This window comes from Coffea arabica, chromosome 5e (genome assembly GCF_036785885.1).
Source record: "Coffea arabica cultivar ET-39 chromosome 5e, Coffea Arabica ET-39 HiFi, whole genome shotgun sequence".
NCBI lineage: Eukaryota > Viridiplantae > Streptophyta > Magnoliopsida > Gentianales > Rubiaceae > Coffea > Coffea arabica.
The window spans coordinates 1,779,462-1,801,243 of record NC_092318.1 but is presented as its reverse complement, the minus strand read 5'-3'; the positions used below and the strand labels follow the sequence as shown (position 1 = coordinate 1,801,243).

The 21,782-nt window shown below is 33.1% G+C and overlaps 1 protein-coding gene across 1 annotated transcript; it reads right to left on the bottom strand.

Moving 5' to 3' along the window:
- Positions 1–9,825: 9,825 nt before the first annotated feature.
- Positions 9,826–21,191, bottom strand: LOC113722693 (uncharacterized). Its single transcript, XM_072048258.1, has 4 exons — positions 20,657–21,191; positions 16,400–16,762; positions 10,391–12,400; positions 9,826–10,303 (listed from the first exon to the last, which is right to left on the bottom strand). The coding sequence occupies exons 1-4, from the start codon at positions 21,189–21,191 to the stop codon at positions 9,954–9,956; spliced, it is 3,258 nt and encodes a 1,085-aa protein (XP_071904359.1). The 3' UTR covers positions 9,826–9,953.
- Between the last annotated feature and the right edge of the window lie 591 nt (positions 21,192–21,782).

The window sequence follows — 21,782 nt, the reverse complement described above, 5'->3', positions numbered from 1 at the left end:
ATTGATTCTCTTCCACTTGGATCGATCAACCATAGTATCACCATAGTATCATTAGGTTTGGTAGTGAGATGATCTTTATATCATTGTCCCATGAACCATAACTCAACATCAACAGCCCAAGTACAGTAGTTATTACCTTTCAATTTTTTTGCAGTGATAATAGTAGAACTAGTAATAGATGAATTTACCATAAGAGGAGCTGTTGTGGATTTGGACATACATGTTACAGACGTATCAAATGTAGATATGGTGATATTAGATCAGAAAGAATCATAGGATAAAATTACTGGAAAAGATGATCAGAAAACAAAGAATCTAAAAAAAATTTCTCTCTCACAACTCTGATACCATGTGAGAGAAGAAGAAGGAGAGAAAGATATTTGGGAATAACATTTCTCTTGATTGAATGAATGATACAACAGATATATATATATATATATATATATATATATATATATATATATAAGATTCAAATTAATCAAGAACCTAAAATCAAGTTAGAATAATTAGGTTATCTAATCCGTATAATTAAGCTAGAATATTTAGACTATCAAATCCTTATGATTAAGATAACGTATACTGTATCTAAATGAATCTAGACATATTCAACACATAATAACCATTTTTAAGTCAAACAAGGACTGAAATCTCCAAGGTATATATAAAGTATCAATAAGTGGGAGAATCACGATACTTAAGGTTGGAACAAATTGGCACTTTTTAACAATCATAGCAAAATTTTAAAGATTTTGGATCGTAGTAAAATTTTGAAAAAATTTTGACAGAATTTTTGCTTATAACTGGATAAAACTCCCTACCAACAACCCAATTTTTCAAGAAAATTTTCACATGGCGACATTTTCAAATTCAATTTCAACATTTTTAATGCATGTAAATCCACAAAACATCATCACAAAGCATAAAATAGCAAGCCATTTATTTCTCTCCCACACACTTTGTAACAGCCCCACCTCACCCTAAGGCGAACCAAAGGGTTCGGCGAGCCGCCTGCCCAGCTCTCGCCGGGACTCAGTCGTTCACTACAGTTCTCAATTAAATTACAATATAGTTACGCCTTAGGGGGAGGTGGGGCCGTCACACACTTAAATTTCACATTATCCTCAATGTAAGAAAAGGAAAATAAAGAGATAGAGACTAGAGTAAGAGATAATACTCTCCTATCAACTCTTGTAATCCAAATCTATGGCCATGTGACACGATTCCAACCTTATTTGAGAACACAATCAAAGGAGAATTCAATAAATGTGCCACTTCAAAAGGTAAGATTATAATAAAATAACAACTTAAGAGTAAAATCTTGCAAACATCAAAAAGTAAATATGCAAGTCAAGAAAAATTGGAAAAATGGGTCATGCAAATAGAACCAACACAATGTTCAAGTGCGATAAAAACGTGAAACTAGCTATATTCAAGTATTTGCATGAACCACCAAAGTAAAGTTTACCTAACTTCACAAAATATGCCAATAATCATGAATAAAATGAGTTTCATTTATACATTGTGTCATCAATGTCCAATTTTTCAAATTTCAACAAGTGCTAAACAAATTCCAAAATAGAGGCAAACACATCAAATGGGCATATAAATGACCTTCTTGAGAATTCATGAAATGCTAAAAACAATTGAACCACAAAGATCATAAGTGCATTCATGAATTTTTTCCATTAAAGGTCATTCTTTAATTCATCTCAAGTTCTAGAATTACCAAAGAATTCCAAAATAATTCTACCAATGCACATTTCATACATTTAGTAATTTATCAAATGAATATCATAAAACTCTTGTAAACCTAATTAAAAGGTGACATTGGCCATTTAATATGTAACTTTTCACCAAGCCAAATTAAGCATCAAATTAGCAAAAATTCACCAAATTTACCAAATATTCACAAACTCATGATTTATTCATCATCAATAATCATAAACAACATTAACAAGTGCAATAAAAATCACCAAACTTCATAAAGACAAGAAATTCAAAAATGCCAAAAATGTGAAAAATATTCACAAGTGGCAATAATTAAAAGACAAAATTTAGTGAAGAGTTGTTACTTAAACTTGTTGAGTGTTAATTAGGGATGTAAACAGAGTAAAAAGCCCCCCAAAATGCAGTCCAATTCGGCCCCAATTGAATGGTTCAAGAAGGTGAAACCTTATCTCAAAAAGCTTGCAACCTAATTTAAAGTGATTTTTGAAAAATTTTGAACCATGAAAGCTTCTCCAAAGGATGAGAGAATTGTTTTGGTGAAGTTGGTTAGGAGATTTGATGGTTTAAAGAAGGATTTTGGTGAGTAGTATGTGTTTAAGATGTGATTGTGTGCATATTTGTCAAGAAGAAGAAGAAGGAAATGAAAGAAACCCATGCGCAGATTTCCTTTAAAACTTGAAGAAACCTGAATCCGGCCAAAAGCTAAAATATTTCTTTCTTGCCCTGCCTACCCAGCCTTGAATCCAGCTAGAATTTGACCAGATTTACTGCAGAAAACTATAATTTCTGCAGTTTTTTCTCCAATTCTCTTGTCCAAATTTCCGCATTTCACCTAGTATCCAACTATTTTCATGCTACTTAAATAAAATCCAACTTTAACATTCAAAATGCATCTTTTTAAATCAAGTACACTTGAAAATACATGATCATGCTATTGGAAATGGGCTGGAAAGTGGTGTGAACATAGAGCAAATTGCAGAATTCTGGTTACAATACATGACCTGAACTCGCGCATTCAAGGCTCACGTATTCTCCTGGGCAGTGTTTTCTTGCTTCTTTTCTGCTCCAATTCCTCTCTGATACTTCATGCAAGATGTTCATTTTGTTGTTCATACATTGCTCCAAGAATACTTGCCTTGAATATCTACTTTCCTTTCCAAAGTATTGTTGAATTGAGCTCTAATGAAGTTGAAATGCATCCGACTTGATTCAACATTTGATAATTAACTCTTCTCAATTCCTACAAATATAACCAACATTTTCACATTAAATTGGTCAATTGAAATTTACAAAATTTAGAAACTTAAGGAACAAATTCATCTTAAATCATCCTATTTTGTACCACAAATAAACACAAAATGATACTTATAACCATGTACAATACGCACTTATCACATGCATTAATATAACTTTAAAATGAAACACTTTAAATGCATGAATACATCAAATGAATATGAAAACTCCCTTTTTGCCTCGATGTAGACACTTTTGCACTTTAGATGACTTGCATGAATCCTTATTGTAACAACCTATAAAACACACAAAAACACAAATCAAACACTTGAAAATTGCTAAAAACAAGAAATCATTGGGCTGCGTCCTAACAAGCGCTTATTTATAGTCATTAGATTGATTATATAATCTCATTTTTTAAGGAGGTTTGTTAATGAGTAATCTACCATTTTAAAATGTGGTAGATCAATAAAAGAAGGCTTGATTGTATGAGCCATATATCCAAATGATAAGAGAGATGGAAGTCACTTACCAATCTCAAGTGATTCATGAATATTACCTTGAATATGCCTCACATGAGTACTCACCAAAGCACAAGAATTTATTGGACAATAATACTTTTAAAACCTATACTTTCTTGACACTCCTCAAGAAGTATTAAAAATGAGTCATTAGTACTCATCCCTTGAGATTCAAAGTTAGCTCCAAAGGTATTATCATGTGAAATGGATATTTCTTCATTGAAACTCATATTAAATTCATTATTTTCATCAAAATATAATCCATTTTCACATCCAACATTCTCACTATTTATAATAGGGTTAATTTGCATATAATTAGAAGAAATAACTTCACACAAATCACACAGTTGGCATTGAATTCTACCAAAGTGAGAAGCTAATTCATCTATTCTTTCCTCAACCCTATCAAAATGATCAGAAGTCACATTAGCTAGTTTTTCCAAATCTGAATCAAATTTATTAGAAAATTTTTCTATGACTGGCTCTCAAGATGGTTTAGAATCATTAACTAATGTTTCACTTTCAAATTTTCAAGGTAAAGGTGTATTACCTAACATTTCAATTGCTAATTCTGAAAATGACTTAGTACATTTTTGGAAACAATTAGTTTGAAAATTATAAAAATTTGAAGAATCACTGTGATTATATTGATTATCCCAACCGTAACCATAACATGTATCCTAATTTGGATTGCATTGATCAAAATTAGAATTATAATATGCAAATTCACCATAATAATCCATATTTTGTATTTACATATGTTCATAAGTAGTATGATAACATCCACACAAGTCACAAATTACATGATAGAATTAAAAATAGTAACATTCCTCTTTTGTTCAATCAAATACATAATGGTGTCTAATTGAAATTTTAACGTTATATAATCAAGTTTAACCTTTAAATTCCTTAAACTATTTTGAAAAGACGTATTCGCAGTACTTTCTTGGTTATCTCTATTCATAGAGTTTTGTATGTGGTAACAATCTATTGCTGATCTTCCATTTCTCATGCATATTTATTACTCTTCTTAAGTCCCTAAACATGATTTCAAAGTAACTTAGAAACAAATGTAGTCAAGAAGAATAGGTGACTCAACACATACAAAAACATAAAAATAAAGACTCAACAAACATGTAAGAAAACTAGACACGACGAACACAAGAAAACAAATAAAATGTCTAAACTAATAAAGTTACTCTTACGTTGACATTACCACAACTCTTCCCCGGCAACGATACCAAAAACTTGATGAGTACGGGGCATACATACAAAATTAAGCTCAATCCAAGTCAAATTGTGCATTTATAAATTTCTAAATACCCTACATATGATTTTCTACAAGTATGTGGGTCGAGATTGAGTATAGGGTATTAAAAATTGAACCCACAGGGTATAATGGACACCTGCTGACACTACTAGGGCTCCTCTATTATTTAGATGATCAACAAATTGAACGAAATAAAACTATGCTAAAATATGCAAGAAAATAGCAAGTGAAAGCTCCTTAGGCCACGATATCTCTAACTACTCATGTAAGTGCAATTTTTGGAATATTGAGTACTATGATCTTGGTTAGTTATGGCGTAATTCCCTTATGCATGTAAAACTTACTCTCGTAGTGAATCAACTACACTTATAACTAATCCATACCTACTCTTGTAGTTATGAAATTAGCTAAAAATTCATTACCTCTATGAAATTACATGGAGCAAATCACAAAAGCTACAAAGATACACCTCTACTCTCGTGAGTATATTCTGTAGGGATAGCACTCTCTTGAACTAGTATTAAATTCCAATTTTCATTGCAAATCTAACACCTTTAGATAATTACAATTAATATCCAGTTATTCATGATTAAAAAAGCAAAAGAACTAAATAACTTGCTCAAAATAGTAGTATCGAATAGTCAAGAAATCAATATAGTACAATCATATGAAGTTCAACCAAAACCCAAGGTATAAACTTTAGAAACACATATTGAAAATTAAATCTAAACTTGTATATTAACTAAATTTAGAATCAATTACAAAAGATAAAATGCTGGGAAAGTAGAGTAACTCTTATCATATGAGCTCTCTCCTTGCCTTCTTCATCCTCCAACTTCATCTTCATTTAGCTAATATACAAGAAAGGATGAACTAACTAAAACTAAATTATCCTATACTACCCTAAACTAAAGAGCTAAGAAACTAGCTAAGAACCACATTGTTGTGATATTTTCTTGCACTTCTCCAAACTCTTCCTTGATTCTTGAAGTAAATATGTTTATATAGAGAAGAAATGATTCAAAAGATGGTTTTAGATCCACTCTTTTATAACTAAAAAAGTCTCCAAATTCGTCTTTCAAAAGAAGTGAAATAATGAAGGTGAAAACAAGTTGCACAAATGGAAGCCATAAAGTTTGACCGGAATCTCTCTAGCAATCTGGCTGGAATCTTGGTCGGATTCATGGTGGGATTCCTCCCCTATTTCATTTCTTCATCTTTTTTGCTTCATTCAAACTTTCTACCATGAATCCCTCCTACAATCCGGCCAGAATCTATGAGGGATTCTTGAAGGGATTCAGCTAATTTTCTTCTACTTCAAGTTTCTTTATTTCCTTACTCTTGTGCCTTGATCTACTCTTGGAACTTGCCATCCTTGCAAATTTTAGGATTTCAATCAACATAATATAAAATTGTTTCTTGCCCCAAGTGAAGTCCATTTTCAACTCCTACAAAAACAATAAAAAAATGCAAGTAAAGGAGACAAAAATCTCATTTAAGCACTAAGTCGCATTTAAAACCAATTCTAGCCAAAATGAACCATTTTTTTCTTATAATATTGAAAAAGTAATTAAAAGTAACATAAAATGTCATCCAAATACAGTACAAAATAGTCACTTATTAGGAACCATTAGCACTGATGGTAGAGTAAAATATTGCAAGAGATCCTGTAGCGGAGTCTGAAAATCAACAGCTTTTAAAAGCAACCCATTTAGCAAGTGAACTGCTGTAGCAATTGCATCAAGCGAATATTGATATGGAACATTCATACCAATCAGTATGGCATGAATCATTTTTAATATATGCCAATTTTTCCTCTCTGCCACTCTATTTAGCTGCAGGGTTTGAGTACATGAAATTTCATTTATGAGACTATTAGTAATGAAGAAATCTTGTAACAGTTGATTGTCATATTAGCCACCATAATCTGACTAGAGAACCTTGATTGTAGTTTAAAACTATGCGTCAATCATTAAAAAAATGATTTAAAAATATATAGCACTTTATTTTTATGCTTCAATAGATACAACCAAGTCATCAAATTACAGTCATCTACAAAGGTTACAAATCAACGAATACTAGCAGATGAAGTAATCAATGAAAGTCCTTAAACATCAAAATGCATCAAACCAAAAGAAGTATTGCACTTATTAAGACTAATAGGATATGGGTTCTATGATTTTTGGCCAAAGTACAAATCTCACATTTCATATTGGCAATATTAATTTAGAAAACAAATCCAGAAATACGTGCTTCATGTATCCAAAAGAGGGATGACCTAATCGCCGATGCCATTACTGGATCTCTCACTCTTTAGTATTATCGGTGTTTCTCATCTGATTTGCTCTACCTGGGCTGAAATCATTTATGTAGTATAAACACCTCTACTAGCTAGTACCACAATCAACTATTTCCTTTTTGAGAATATCCTGAAGAAGACAAAAGGTTGGATATATGAGTACTACACAATTAAGATCGACTGTTATTTGACTCATAGATAATAGCTTATTTGATAATGAGGGAATTAATAAGGTATCAAGTAAATAAAGAATAATGATAAAAAAAACAGCCACATCCACTGTAACTGGATATTGAACACCTTTGGCCTTAGAAGTCATTAATTGTCTCCACTAAATAACAGATGAAAAATCATTTGGATCATATATCATATGATCATATGATCAGTGGCGCTAAATCTACAATCCGGCCACTATCACGTTGATTAAGGCTGCACAAGCCTTGATGCTGACAAGTCTTCAAGACATCAACAAGAGGAACAAAATGCACCTATGCAATGTTAAGGGTAGTGGCTGATTCCACTGAATTGGTAGCCAAAGTTGCCACTCTTCCAGTGCTTTCATTTTGATCAGTAACATTCGATTGATCAGCTCATCAATTTTGTCCTTTTCACATTTTCCACCTTGTTGGATACCTTGCAGTTTGAAATGCACATGGGTATAGCTGTCCCCTTCATTTGGCACTTTGGTTTGATGCAACCTAATTGGCCCACTTTTTGCTCCCTTAGATGCCATCATAGAGCCGATTGTATTTTCTTCCCCCATCAACATTATCGATTACCTGGGGTCCTTACATCAAACATAGGCATATGCCTCTTTCACTATTGGGAACGGTTTCATTTGTAGTATATCACTGCAAATCTTATTCAATCAGTCATCTAGCCCATTGAGAAAAATGTACACCCTCTGTTCCTATATGAGAGAGTTATGGTACAGATATCTACCACATGCTCCATTGGGTTTGGCCAACAAAAATCGATCTCTATCCATAAGTCTTACAAATTGTTATAATACTTCTCAATTGGCCCTCCCACTTGTCTCATCCTAGTCACTTTTCGCCGCAAATCTTGCAGTTCGAACGTATCAGCTCCATCGAAATATGTTGTGACAATTACATCCCATACCACTTTTGTATTAAGGAAATGGATGAAGTTATAGATCAGGAATGGATCCATGTTGTTTATGAGGCATCTCTTCATGATTGAATCTTCAGTCAGCCATTGTCAGTATGTAGGATTTGTCGGTAAAGATTGAGGATTTTTGCTAATATATCCCAATTTATTCTTGCTCGAGATATACATCTCAACAACTTGGGACCACAAGGCATAGTTGGTGCCATCCAACTCGATGCCAATATTCGTCATCGATGGATCACTGCTTCGGGTAGCCTTCTAGCTCCTGATCAAGACTTCTTCCATTCGCACAGTCAAGTCTTCTAGCATGGAGGTAATTTCACCATATTTCACCACTTCAAATAATTCTGCCATGGTTCTTGATTTAAAATTATATCAGAGTAGCAATTGAGCAAAGACCCTAAAATCCCTGCTCTTGTAACATGTTAAGAAGAAAGAGTTTTGGCCGAATATCTCATGTATTTTACACAAATATTACGATAATATGAGACCTATATAGGCTGACAATAGGATAAGGTACAATGAATCTAGACAAATATTCAAAATGGTAACTAATCTATTCTATCCTTATCTAATCCCTAATTGCTATACAGTTTTAATTTAAAAGAGAAGATAATTATAAGGGATAATTCAGAAACCTCCTTTGAGATTTTTGACACTTTTAGTGACCTATCATGATATTTCAAAAATTACACTAACCTCCCTTACTTTTATATTTTTGGTGGCAATTCAATTCAAGCACCATTAAAATAGTATTTTCTTGAGTGAGATGATATTTCTATTCTACAAATGCCCTTTTTGCAATAACCTAAAACCATGTTTTAGCAACAACACCACCGGCTAGTTTTATGCAATAGCAATTTTTCTCATTCTTGTGCAGTTTATGCTAGTTTTTTCTCATTTTTCTCATTTTTATGCAATATAAACTCCACAACTATCTCTATTTGGGATATGAACTTCAATATTTGAGGTGAAAAGAAGTGATTCTGTTGTGCTATATTGCAAGTTGATAGTGAAAGTTTTGGAATAGAAATTATTGCCTCTTCAAACCATAGTGAGGAATCATAGAATTCATCCACAGCTTTCATCATTAAGAACAAATATTTCGGCTGCAATCACAAGACTATAATGAAGATATTTGAGAGCAAAAAGAGTCCAGACAAGTTATATTTATGTTGTGCAAGGTGCAGGTACTTCAAATGGTGCGATAAAGGTAAAGAAGAAGAAGTTAGCAGTCGAAGAGGATACAACAATTCAGTGAAAGAAGAAGTTAATAGTAGAAAAGGAGATGGCAATTTAGTGAGGCAATTGCAATTATTATTGTTAATTACACATCAAAAAATAGTCTAGTGAGAATGACGGTAATTGCAATTATTGTTATTAATTACACATCAAAAAAATAAATATTCCTCTTAATCATGGTTATTTCTTTTAATTAAATCATGGGATACTTTTTTCCAAATAAATGTTAGTAATAAACCCAATGTCTTTGGACAAATAAGTTATTTTAGCCCTAATGACGTAAGCAAAGTTTCCAAAAATCTGACAGGAGAGGTCAGTGTAATTTTTAAAATAGTGAAAGTGCTAGAAACCTTAAGGAAGGTTTCTGAAATTATCTCTAATTATAACCAACTCACATCAACACGGCCTAATTGATGTTTGGATTGAATTTAATAACTATGTTTTTAACTATTAAAGAAGACGTCACAATACAAAAAATTAGTAGTATTCGCATTAAAGAAACGCTTTGTGCCATTCATTTTATAAAACTCTATAATTTTTTAACTAGTGGGACTTCAATATTTTCTAGTCTGGTCACAACGTTCCTCATGTTGATTCTCTTGTGAGGTGAATCGCTTAGACAGAGTAGCCCAACATGAAGAATAGACAACAAACACTGCTCCATCAGGCAGAAGTTCTGATCTTCTTCGTGAATTAAGTTTCTGTCAACAACTTCTATTACTGAGTTTGCCTCAACAGATTTGCTAACCCATTGCTTCAAGTTCAATTCTTCACCAAAGCTATCATCAGTTGGCTTTTTCCCTGTGAATGTTTCCAGCAAAATTATGCCAAAACTGTAGACATCACCACTTGTAGACACTATTCCTTTCTCTCCATATTCTGTAACAATAATTGGCATTAAGTGTTTATTAACATTTAGAATAGTTAACAAGAGTATCATAGTTTAGAAAAAGGAAATTAGATTACCTGGTGCCATATAACCAACTGTGGCTAAAGTTTTGGTTTGAACCATAGTTTCCCCATTGCCAAAGATTTTGGAGATACCAAAATCACAGACGTGTGCAACCATATCTTCATCTAGCAGGATGTTGCCAGGCTTCAGATCACAATGAACAACAGCTGGTGCGTGATTGAAGTGAAGGTATTCTAAAGCCAACCCTACATCAATCATGATTTTATACCTTTGTAGCATGTCCAAGAAATAATTTTCAGAATGCAACCATTTTTCAAGGCTCCCATTTGGCATATACTCCAGTACCACGGCTCTAAAATCACGATTAACACAGCAACTGTGGATTCTTATCAAGTTTCGGTGACGGATGCTGGCCAATACTTCACATTCTGCGTCAAAGTTCTTGGTTACTTCCCTAGATTGCAGATGGAAAACTTTTATTGCGACTTCGGATCCATCGAGGAGTGTCCCTTTATATACAGAACCAAAACTTCCAGTTCCAAGTAGATAGTTCGTGCTGAAGGAATCTGTCGCTTCTAGTAGCTCTTCGTAGGAAAGCCTTCGCCAATAAAACTGTTGAAGTAATGATCCTTCACCCGGTGATATCTCACTTGATATTTCCCTGCTTCGTCTTTTTATTGCCAACAAAAATGTGATGATTGCAACAATTAGGATAGCAAACACGATTGGAGGTAGAATGTACTTCAAAATGTTTCTTGACCATGAATGGGAAGGGGAATTTGTTCTGCAAGGTGGCAAATTTAACCTAGCTAAGCCACATAATGCATAATTTTGCACAAAGGATTGAGCAGTAAAGTTGGCAAATGGTCCATCTGTTGGAACTTCCCCTTCCAGTTTATTGAAAGACACATTGAAGTAATTTAGGTCTCCAAGCTTCACCATGGACTGCGGAATTGTTCCAGAAAAATCATTGTGAGACAAATCCAAATACGCCATGCTTATCAAATTTCCCATAGATTGAGGAATGCGCCCTCGAAAAGTATTGTGTGCTAAGGACAAAAAAACAAGTGATTGAGCACTGCTGAATGAACTTAGAATATCACCTGATAATTGATTCCATGATAAGTCTAATTCTCTTATGACCTTAAGATTCTGAATCTGCGAGGGAATATCACCACTTAAAGAGTTCGAAGACAGGTTCAGACTTAAGAGATCGTTAAGGTTCCAAAAACTCAATGGAATTGTAGATGTCAAATTGTTGAGGTGCAAGAAGACTCTTCTCAAGGATTTGAGTTCCCCTAAGCAATCTGGTATTGGACCAGTGAGCATGTTTTCATTCAGATACAAGTCACCAAGCATTTTCAGTTGGCAAAGCTCAGCTGGGATGGAACCTTGAAGCCCATTGTGTTCTAGATATATACGATCCAAACGAGCTAGTTTTCCAATTGTGGAGGGGATGGATCCTGTGAATTCGTTGCTATCCATGTTTATGGATTCCAAGCTGCTTATGTTTCCAATTTCACTTGGAATGGTGCCCTTAATATGGCTTCCAAAGGCATTGAACATAGTAACAGTTTTTGAGAAATTCCCAATCGAAGTTGGAAGGAAACCATTGAATTGATTCAGTGATAGTTCCATTGTCTCCAACTCTCTGCAATTTGTCAAAGAAGAGATGAACTTTAGTTCTGGGGTTGACGATTCTCTGGTGAAATTGTTTGCTCCGACAAAAAGTCTTTTGAGGAATCTTAATTTACCAAGGGTAGTTGGTAAAGGGCCAGTAAAAGAGTTAAAGTTTAAGGAAAGGAAGGTGAGCTTAGATGCATTGGCTATAGAGCTTGAGATCATCCCCGTGAATTTGTTGTTGTCTAGATTAAGCACTTGAAGATTAGGAAGTGTAGTCCACATGCTAAAAGGGAGAGAGCCATTGAAGTTGTTCTCATCCAAGCTCATCCTAATTAGTGATGACATATTGAATACCTCTGGGTGAACACGGCCTGCTAGGTTATTACTTCCAAGATAAAGCGTTTCCAGTTTGGGGTTACCAATCTCACTTGGTAATTCACCTGCAGAAAATTTAGCATCTTTAAAATAGTAGAACTCTTAAGATGCCTATTAAGTTCTACTTCTCTCATTTCTTTGTTTTACACAATGAAACAAAGTAGAGAAGAATGGGGATGGACGAAATCAGGGGGAAAATGTAACTGGAAATTCACAGTCTTGTTTATTAGTTACCTGTTTATATAAATGGCTATGAAAATATTGGATAAATTAATCTAATTTGAGTTAACGTCTAGAACTAACAAATTGACCCTTTTATTAGCCCTTTTTTTTGTTGTTGACATTTAGATACTAAGAATAATCTGAATGCAAAAATTTTCAAAAGGGAAAATGACCAGTTTCATTCCTTCAAAGTTGAAAAAAAATTTATTTTCATCAATCACATTTAAAACAATTCAAGATCATCTGTTGAATTTGTCTTTGTATCCCATATCGGGAGTTTGATAAAGAAATCTCTCCTCTGGGTACTTATAAATATAGTGGGTTTGATTGAATTTAATTGTGTTAAGGGCATCAGCTCAAGTACCGTATGTACCAGTTCAAGAGAGTTTTAGCGGGCTCACATCCCAGTCTAAGAGAGATTTTGGTTAGGCATCAAACCAAAAGAGCAAGTTATGGGTCTTTGGGCTGTTAAATATTTAGTGTCTTTTGTATTTTTAGTTTTAGGTGCCTTTTGGGCATTGGAATTATTTCTTGGGTTTTGTACTCTATTTCTGTTATAATAAATCTGCTACCCCTTTACCCGTGGATGTAGGTCAATTCAGCTGAATCATGTAAAAATTCTAGGTTTCTCTATTTGATTTATTTAATTTGTTATTATTTTTATTGGGTTGCCAAGAACTCTATTGTTCTTGTTGATCAATTTCCTAGGACCAAACATAACATTATCGACCACATTATGAAGAGGTACCAGTGTCATCTCAAAACCAATTTAGATTAACTTTAAAATTGAGTCGGATGCACGCGTAGGACTTCAGAGCCTAAATGGAAAGATAAAATTGTTTCTACCTTACATCAAATGAGAAAATCACCAATTTCATGCCTCATAATTTTTAAACTATATTTTTCGTGCTCACGTTTAAAAGGATGCATTTATCAGTGAAAAAATGAAGTTTAATTTGCTGTTTACTTCTATTCTAGTCATTTGGTTGACAAATAGCCCCTGCATGTATACACATGTGCTAGGGTGTGCTTAAGCATGTCAATGGATATAATCTTATCCAAATCCAATTCAAACCCGGTATACTTGGGTAAGGTTTGAACTTAATTTCTCATACCTAAACCCTACTAAGATCCAGACTCTCTATGACAGTCACGAGTCTGGGTAGAGTCTGATTCATTATGATTTATACCCAAATTCAGATCCAAACCAGACCCTACTCGAACCCATATATATATTAATAAGGCTAAATATTTATATATGTTATGATTGTTTTCTTTTTCAAACTAATAATAGTTGTCATTACGATTGGTACAAACTTTTTTCAAGGAAAGAGAAAAAAAAGCAAACAAATGAAAGATTAGATGTTTAAATGCACATGAAACTTTGAAAATAAATAAAAGTAATTGACAATAATTCTTCCTTTGAGTTCATGACATCACATTCAATTTCTTGAATGTTAATTTTATTATTTAAAAACAAAAATGTATGGTATTTATGTTTTTATGATATTTATGTTATTTTTGAACTTGATATATTTTTTAAAAATTTTCACTTTATTTCTTCACTATATGTTCAAAAAAATACTCACATATATTCATTGGATACCCAAGTCCATGAGAGTCTAGATCTAGGTTTATTTTTCCAAATCCATAAGGGTTTGATCCTTGATTTAGATCTAACTAAATTTAGTGGATCTAGATCTGAATAAAAAAAGTCCAACTCACACCTTACCATTGGCATGTCTAGGTGTGCTATTCCTGGTCAGAGAGTTGATGGGAATTGGGATTATGGGATGAAATTTATACCATTTCAAAATGTGGAGGATGATTTTGCATCCTTTGAATGTAGGGAATGAATTTTTTTTCCAAATTAGAGAGATAAAATTGGTCATTTTCCCCGTATGTTCTGGAGGGAAAGAATTTTACCTTCTTATTTAACAACCTAAATATGATATGCAAGTCATTGGAGTGTGCAACTCTTAGCCAGAAAGTACATTGGAATATAGTTTTGGACGAAAGTGTATATTTTCATAATGCCAGATATGATTTTGAATCATATTTATTGTAGGGTACAAAATAAATACTTTGAAAGTATAAGGGACAGAGTTGGGCATTGACCCTTTGCAAAATACTTCTATACGGTTTTCGACGTAAATGGACACTACATTGTTTTAATTTTTATCCTCTCAGCTTTACAGGACAGATTAGGATTTCAGCGGTCGTAATTTCATTGTGTATTTGACCAAACAGTTTGTGGTCTGGATCTTCCTCTAGTTGTTTTATTTATCCTTAAATAGCATGCTTGCACTTTGAATTATTTTGGATATATTAAACCCTAAACTTTCATATTCGTCTCATTTGAGTTAAAGGTGTTAACAGAATTAACAACTATTTTGTGCATGCATACCACACCTCTGTTAATAAGCAAATCAATCAAAAGGAAATAAGCAAGAAAGGGAAAGAATTAGGAAGGAATAGAAAATCTAATTTATTTAAGCTTTGTAATTGAAACTTAAAAGCAAAAGAAGAGGAAAAAAATGTAAACAAAAGATGATATGATGTTTTGTTTTGGCAAAGGATGTAAACAAGGCAAAGGTTTAAAAGTTTTTTTAAAAAAAAAAAAAAAAAAAAAAGAGGAAAACAAAACATAAGAAGAAGGGAGGAGAAGAGGAAGAAAGGCGAAGAAGGAAAGGGAAACGAGCTATATAGAAAGTTGGGAACCTCTTCAAACAAGTAAATAAATATTCAACGATCATTTATAGCTTTTTCATTATTTAAAATTGGCCCCTAAATATTAGATAACTATAATTATGCCTATGAGCTTTTCTAAAATTTCATTTTTAGCTTTAATTTCTTTATTTTTTGCAAAGAGGTCATAGAAATTTAGTACTACGCTGATCAATTCGTATTTAAAGCTTCCAAACATCATATTTGAGTTAGGTTTAAAGGGTATTGAATTATAAAATGTTTGGAAATAAAATTTGAGAAATTAAATGGATATTTTTATTCTTGTTAACAATATACTTTTATGTACTCTAGCATATAATATAATAAATTTTTTAATTAATATATTTATAACATAATACTAACTTCATCTGATTCTTAATACCAATCCGATCCGATTGAATCCATTGACCCATAACCCCCAACCTCTACCTAGTCACTGCCCAGTCCAAGATTCAAAACACTGGTTAAATCTTGCTTTGCACCCCTAATTAGGAGTTGCATTTTGAATCCATAAACTCTAATATTTGGAGATATCAAGCTTTCTAGCTTTGTTTTAATCTATTGTTGCAAACTTTTTTCTCTATGTGCATAGGCATACAAAAACTTTTATCCAATATATGGCACACCTCATCATCATATAAAGAAATTTTTTCATATGTTTATTTTCAGTATTTTTATTTTCTCATGTGTTTTCAAATATGTGTGTGCACGTGTATATATATATGTATACGTATATGTATATGTATGTATGTATCTAAATATAGTCGTGATAATTGTTTTAGAATTGAATATACAAAAGATATGAGTGAACATGTAAAATAAATAGCATGAAAAATTTGAGTGCCAATGGGTAATACACTTGTGCTAAGTAAAATTTGACCGGTTGACTAACTGTTTGACGGCACTCATGAAAATCCATTGATTTTCTTAACCCAGTGAAAGGAAAGGTCAAATTGAGAGGAATATGAAAGTTATGGTGCAATGTGTCCAAAATGAGAATGGTAATAAATCAGGGGTATACCTATAAAATGGAATTTGTTGCATGTATGTATCCAGACTAAACTCTATCGAACAACAATGTAGGCACGTTAAACATATGGAGGTAAAGTACATACCTGTCAGCATGTTATGATCTAGAAGAAGGTTTTGGAGCGATGTTAGGTTCCCAACCCTCTTTGATATGCCACCCGTGAAGTTGTTTTTTGATAAATCTAAAGTTTCAAGGGTCTTGCATTCCCATATGAACGAGGGAATCGAGCCAATCAGCTGATTGGTTGAAAGATGTAGCTCTTTGAGTGCTGGAAGGTTGTAAAACTTGTCTAACGGTAAGCTTCCTGTGAGGCTGTTGTTAGACAAATCCATTACTCTCAAAGAGGATATATTGAAGACAGGCCATGGAATTCTCCCTGTCAGAAAGCAACTCTGCAGGTTTAGTATCTGCATGCTGCTAAGATTTCCAATTTCCATTGGAATTCCGCCTGCATGAAATATGAAAAATTCATTCATTAAGTATATCAACCAAAGCAAATAAATGGCTATCTTGAAATTTGGAAAACAGGCTAGGATCTCGTTTATCTATAAAATATATGGATTTACACTTTACGGGTGATAAATGCCCTTCGTAATCTGCTTCATGGCCAATCTTAGTCATGCTCATGAGAAAAGGTTAACCAAATTGAGTGGATTGTGCTATTATTTCACAATGATTCTTTTATTATTTGCCTCTTCAGTTGGACTTCCATGTATATTAACAAATAATTTTGAGAAGATTTCAAATATCCGATCTCTTAACGTTCCCATTAAGGCGTAATGAGAAAATACAGGTATTACTGTTTGAAGTTTCATTCGCTAAGTACAAGCATGTGGATTGGAAAATGAAGAAAAAGTTAAAGAAAAAAAAGAAAAGAAAAGAAAATAACATGTACAGTGGCAAATTAGTGCAACAAAATATTGGTGGATTGGTAAATGGAAGAGTATTTTTTTTCTAGTCTCTCAAGTGTCACAGCAAAGAGATTGGGGGTCAATGGTTCGATCATTCAAACCGATACTAAGAACCTAATAATGTGATCATAATGTATGCAAAAATACTATATATATAATTATTAAATATGCCTTTTGTTTCTCTTTTTAATTCCCCACCGGTTCCTACCTTTCAAACTCTTAAAATTGTATTAAAATTTGATATTTAATGTTCGACTTTCCAGTGTTAATTGATGACTCTAGAACTCAATACAAAGACATATTGGAAAAAATTTAAAACAAAGGCTGTTAATTTCATATTAGGAAAAGTTCGTGGGAGCCTTTATAGTTGCTCAAACACATAATATTATAAATTTCTACGCATTCGTAATTTTACATAATGCCAGATGATTCCCTAAGGTTTCAAGTAGCCACATAACTCCTCTATAGTTTTATATAATGTGGAAAATGGACGGAATGTTTTAAAAGTGCATATAATCAAATTATAATATCCACTTAACACCCTATATTTTGTATAAATAATCACTTTATTCCCCTGTGATTTTTATATAAATGTAATTCCCCTATACAAGGTGGTTAAGTCATTATTTGATTTAGTATTTAAGTTAGGGTACTGCTGGTATTTCAACTAATGACATTACATAAACTATTTTCCATTAAATTTCTATTTTACATGAAACCATAGGGGAGTGAAATGAATATTTTGAAATATTAGAGGGTTATGTGATAATAAATAAAATCACATGGGGGTTATTTTTTTTTTTATAAACATAGGGGGTTATTAGCAATTTACCCTTTTATTTTTCTTCTTTTCACATACTCGAACATTGACTGATAGTCTGAGACTTCTTTTTGTCGACTTCGGAGCTTAGTTCCTCGCTAAAACAGTACTCATGCTCTATATTCTTCCTAACCTTATTTTTAATGTTTTGATTACTTCTTTTCTATTGTCACACATAAAAAAAACCCAGTCTTTTTTTCTGATTTTACCAGTTTTTAGTCTGATCAGGTTTTAGACCAAGTTTTTGTAATAATTTAATCGAAGACTTAATTGCTTTGCAATTCAACTGATTGAACCGGTCAACTAGTTCGAATTTAAAAATATTATTTGTAATTGATGGCTTTAACGTAGCTAGGATGATATGAAGTTTATATTAATTCTATGGTTGGATTAATTTCCAGCAATATGGCAAACTTACCAAAAAATATGGCAATTTGCCAAAACAAAAAAACCATTGGAAACGAATTTACAGCCATTGTCATTTTAGTGCCCGTCAAGCAAACAAATAAGGGCAATTATTGTAGCCATACAAAACAAGTGTTACCCTTTATTAGTGGGCCATGTCTTATCTTTTGTTGGTTGGTGGGGATGATTTTACTTGTCCATTTTCTTGACTTGAGTATAGGGTGTCAACGGGTCGGGTTTAGATCCGGGTCTAATCCAAATTTGATAAAATTTTTCGGGTTTGTGTTGAAAAATAATTTCAATATCTGGATTCGGATTTGTTTACTCTAACAAAAAAAAGGCCAGATACGGAATATAGGATTCCGATCCGAACTCAAACAATATATTAATAATTATAAAATATAAATATTTCTAAATATATTCTTTTATTAAATTAACAATTTAGTAATGACTTTCTAGATTGATTTTTGGTTAGTTTTAGATTAACTATTGCGAGTTATTTGTGATTTAGTTTTGTAATTTGATTTATTTAAGTTTAGATATTGGATTTGTAATTGATTTTGGATTTAGTTTTGAGATGTTTAAATTTGGACATTTTCTTTTTGGGTAGATTCAGATCCGACTGGCGACCCTTCGAACCCGATTCCGGGACTCTTAGGTCTAGACCCGTTGGGTATACGGATTGGGTCTGAATCTACTACATAAAAATGAGTCTAGATCTAGAATTTTCAATTTTGGTCCGAACCCGACCCATTGACACCCTTACTTGAGTAGCTACTGAAGAAGCCACTGCATTGGAAAATATATATGAAAAAAATATATAGGACTATCATTTTTCCCGCCAACTATCTAACGAGCCCGATACATCTACCAAATTGTTAGAAAGAAAGACTAATCTTACTTTTTCACGGAAGAAAGGATAAAATATAGAAAAGTCTTGTGCGGTTAAATGAACCTATAGAAAATCCCCTTATAATTTCAAAACATACACTTCATTATTTTGTGATTTGAACTAATTTAAAAAAGTTATGAAAATAGTCTGACTTAATGGGTTTGAAATACACGTACCTCTTTTTGCTTGTATTTGTACTGGAAACAAATAAATTTTCAATTGATATACCTATTATACTTTTAGATTTATAATACAGAAAAGCTTCTTGTAGTTAAGCAAGTTTATAGAAAAAGCTCCCTATAGTTTCAAATAATATAATCGGATATCTCATGGTTTGAACTAGTGTGAAAATTGACAAAAATCATTTAAATTAATGAGTTTGAGGGTGCTTGACTTGGAAAATAATTTTTAAATCAAATTTTTAGCTAATCTACCTAATAAACCCCTTAGAGCTCATAAAATTCTAAAAAACAACCCAAACTTCCAAATACAACTCACCTTATTTCTATACATAAAATAAATAAATGAAAATATTTATATACACAAAATAAATAAATAAATAAAAGTTTCTAAATAAAGTCACCTTATTTCTAGACACAAAATAAATAAATAAAAATAAAACACTACTCTCATCACTTCCTCCACCACCACTCCTACCTCTTGCCACCACCACTCTACACTTTCCACCACCATCCTTCCATCTATCACCACCCTCCTCTAGTTACAAGAAGGAGGTGAGGAGATGCAGAAAACGGGTTGCAATGGAAGGGAAGTGGGGGTGCAGTGGAGGGGAAAGAGGAGGAAGACAGAGGGGGAAGAGAGAGGAGGAAAAAGGAGAGGGATAGGGGTTTGATATAGGGGAGAGTGGTGGTAGAACGTGGAGAATGGTGATTGCACTGATAGGTAAACATAGGGGGCTCTTCCGTAGGTTGACTTAACTATAGAAAAATTTTTCGTAAGTTTGCTTAACTAGAATAGTTGTTGGATGGTCTTTTATGCATATACATACATATATATTAGTGTAATTGAATCAATTCTTCCGCCTCCGTTAGTTTTGATGATTTCCGCTACTGTTTCAAATTAGTTTCAAAGGAGTTTTTTGTAGTTTAGCTTAACCACAGGAGATTTTTCTGTATTTTACCCTGGAGAAAATATTGATAACAAAACATCACATAATATTTTCATGTAGCATAAGTTAACAATACAATTTGGTATGGCTAGAATAAGATTGCAAATGGACAAATACGGAATTAGCAAATTTTCTCACAGCACTTAAATATGAACATAAGTTTGGAGTGGAAATGGAGTTCACACCTGTAAAAATGTTTCCCCCAAGAGATAAATCCTTGAGCTTGACCAAGTATCCAAGTGTTCTTGGAATCTGACCATTGAACTGATTGTAGGACAGTGACAAATGCTCAAGGTCTCTGCAATTATATAACTTAGATGGAATTGAACCTTGAAGCTGATTGACTGAAAGGTTCAGTCCTTTGATCTGTTTCAACTGATGGTTGCAGATATCTAATGGGAGACTACCAGATAAGCTATTCTCTGCAAAGTCGATTTCTTCCAAGGATATATTGAAGATGCCAGATGGTATGGACCCGGTAAGCTGGTTACCTCTTAAAGTTAATGTCCTCAAGTTGGAAAGATTTCCAATCCCTTTTGGAATATTTCCTTCCAATAAATTGTACCCCAGATTCAGTTTCTCCAGATTTGAGATATTCCCTAAAGAAAGCGGGATCGCACCTGAGAAGGTGTTGTTGTTGAGAAGAAGAAATCGAAGTTCTTGCAAGTTTCCAAACCATGAAGGGATTTCTCCAGACAAATTGTTGTATCCAACATTCATCTGTTTCAAACTTATCAGATTAGCTAACTGATGAGGGATGAAGCCACTGAAATTGTTGTGGCTGAAATCCAGTGAAGTCAAGAATGTGAGATTTCCTAAATGAGGAGGAATTATCCCTCTAAGGCTCCAATTAGAAAGATTCAGAGCTGTAACCCTTTGGTTCTTGAAAGCACAAGAAATCCCAGTCCAGTTGCAGACAAAGGTTGTGGAAGACCAATTGTCCAAGGAGCCAAAAGGGTCTAAAGAATATGGCTTTTGAATTCAAGAAGAGCAGATAGATCTGTGGTGAGATTTTGGGGTGATATAATTGCTTGGTGAAGCACAAAATAATTTGCCATCAATAAAGAAGCAATGAGGACATGAATTTTCACCATTTTGAGTAGGAAATAAAAACTTTGATGCAAATCCTAGCAAATATGTACATATAAAGGAACCTCAGAGCTGGCAATGGTCTTTTGTATTTATTGTAGCTAGACGCCGGTTTTACCCAGTTGTTTCTTTTTCTTTTCTTTTCCATTCTTTGGTTTTCAACAAGGAATTTTTAAGTGAAATAACGTTATAAGGGAGCATTGCTTCTGAATAGATTATTAG

Excerpts from the sequence above, each read along its gene's own strand:
- LOC113722693 (XM_072048258.1), bottom strand. The coding sequence starts at position 21,191 with ATGAATGTTGGATACAACAATTTGTCTGGAGAAATCCCTTCATGGTTT. Across the intron at positions 16,763-20,656 it reads TGGGGGAAACATTTTTACAG|GCGGAATTCCAATGGAAATT; the intron begins GTGTGAACTCCA and ends TATTTCATGCAG. Across the intron at positions 12,401-16,399 it reads AGATCATAACATGCTGACAG|GTGAATTACCAAGTGAGATT; the intron begins GTATGTACTTTA and ends AATTTTCTGCAG.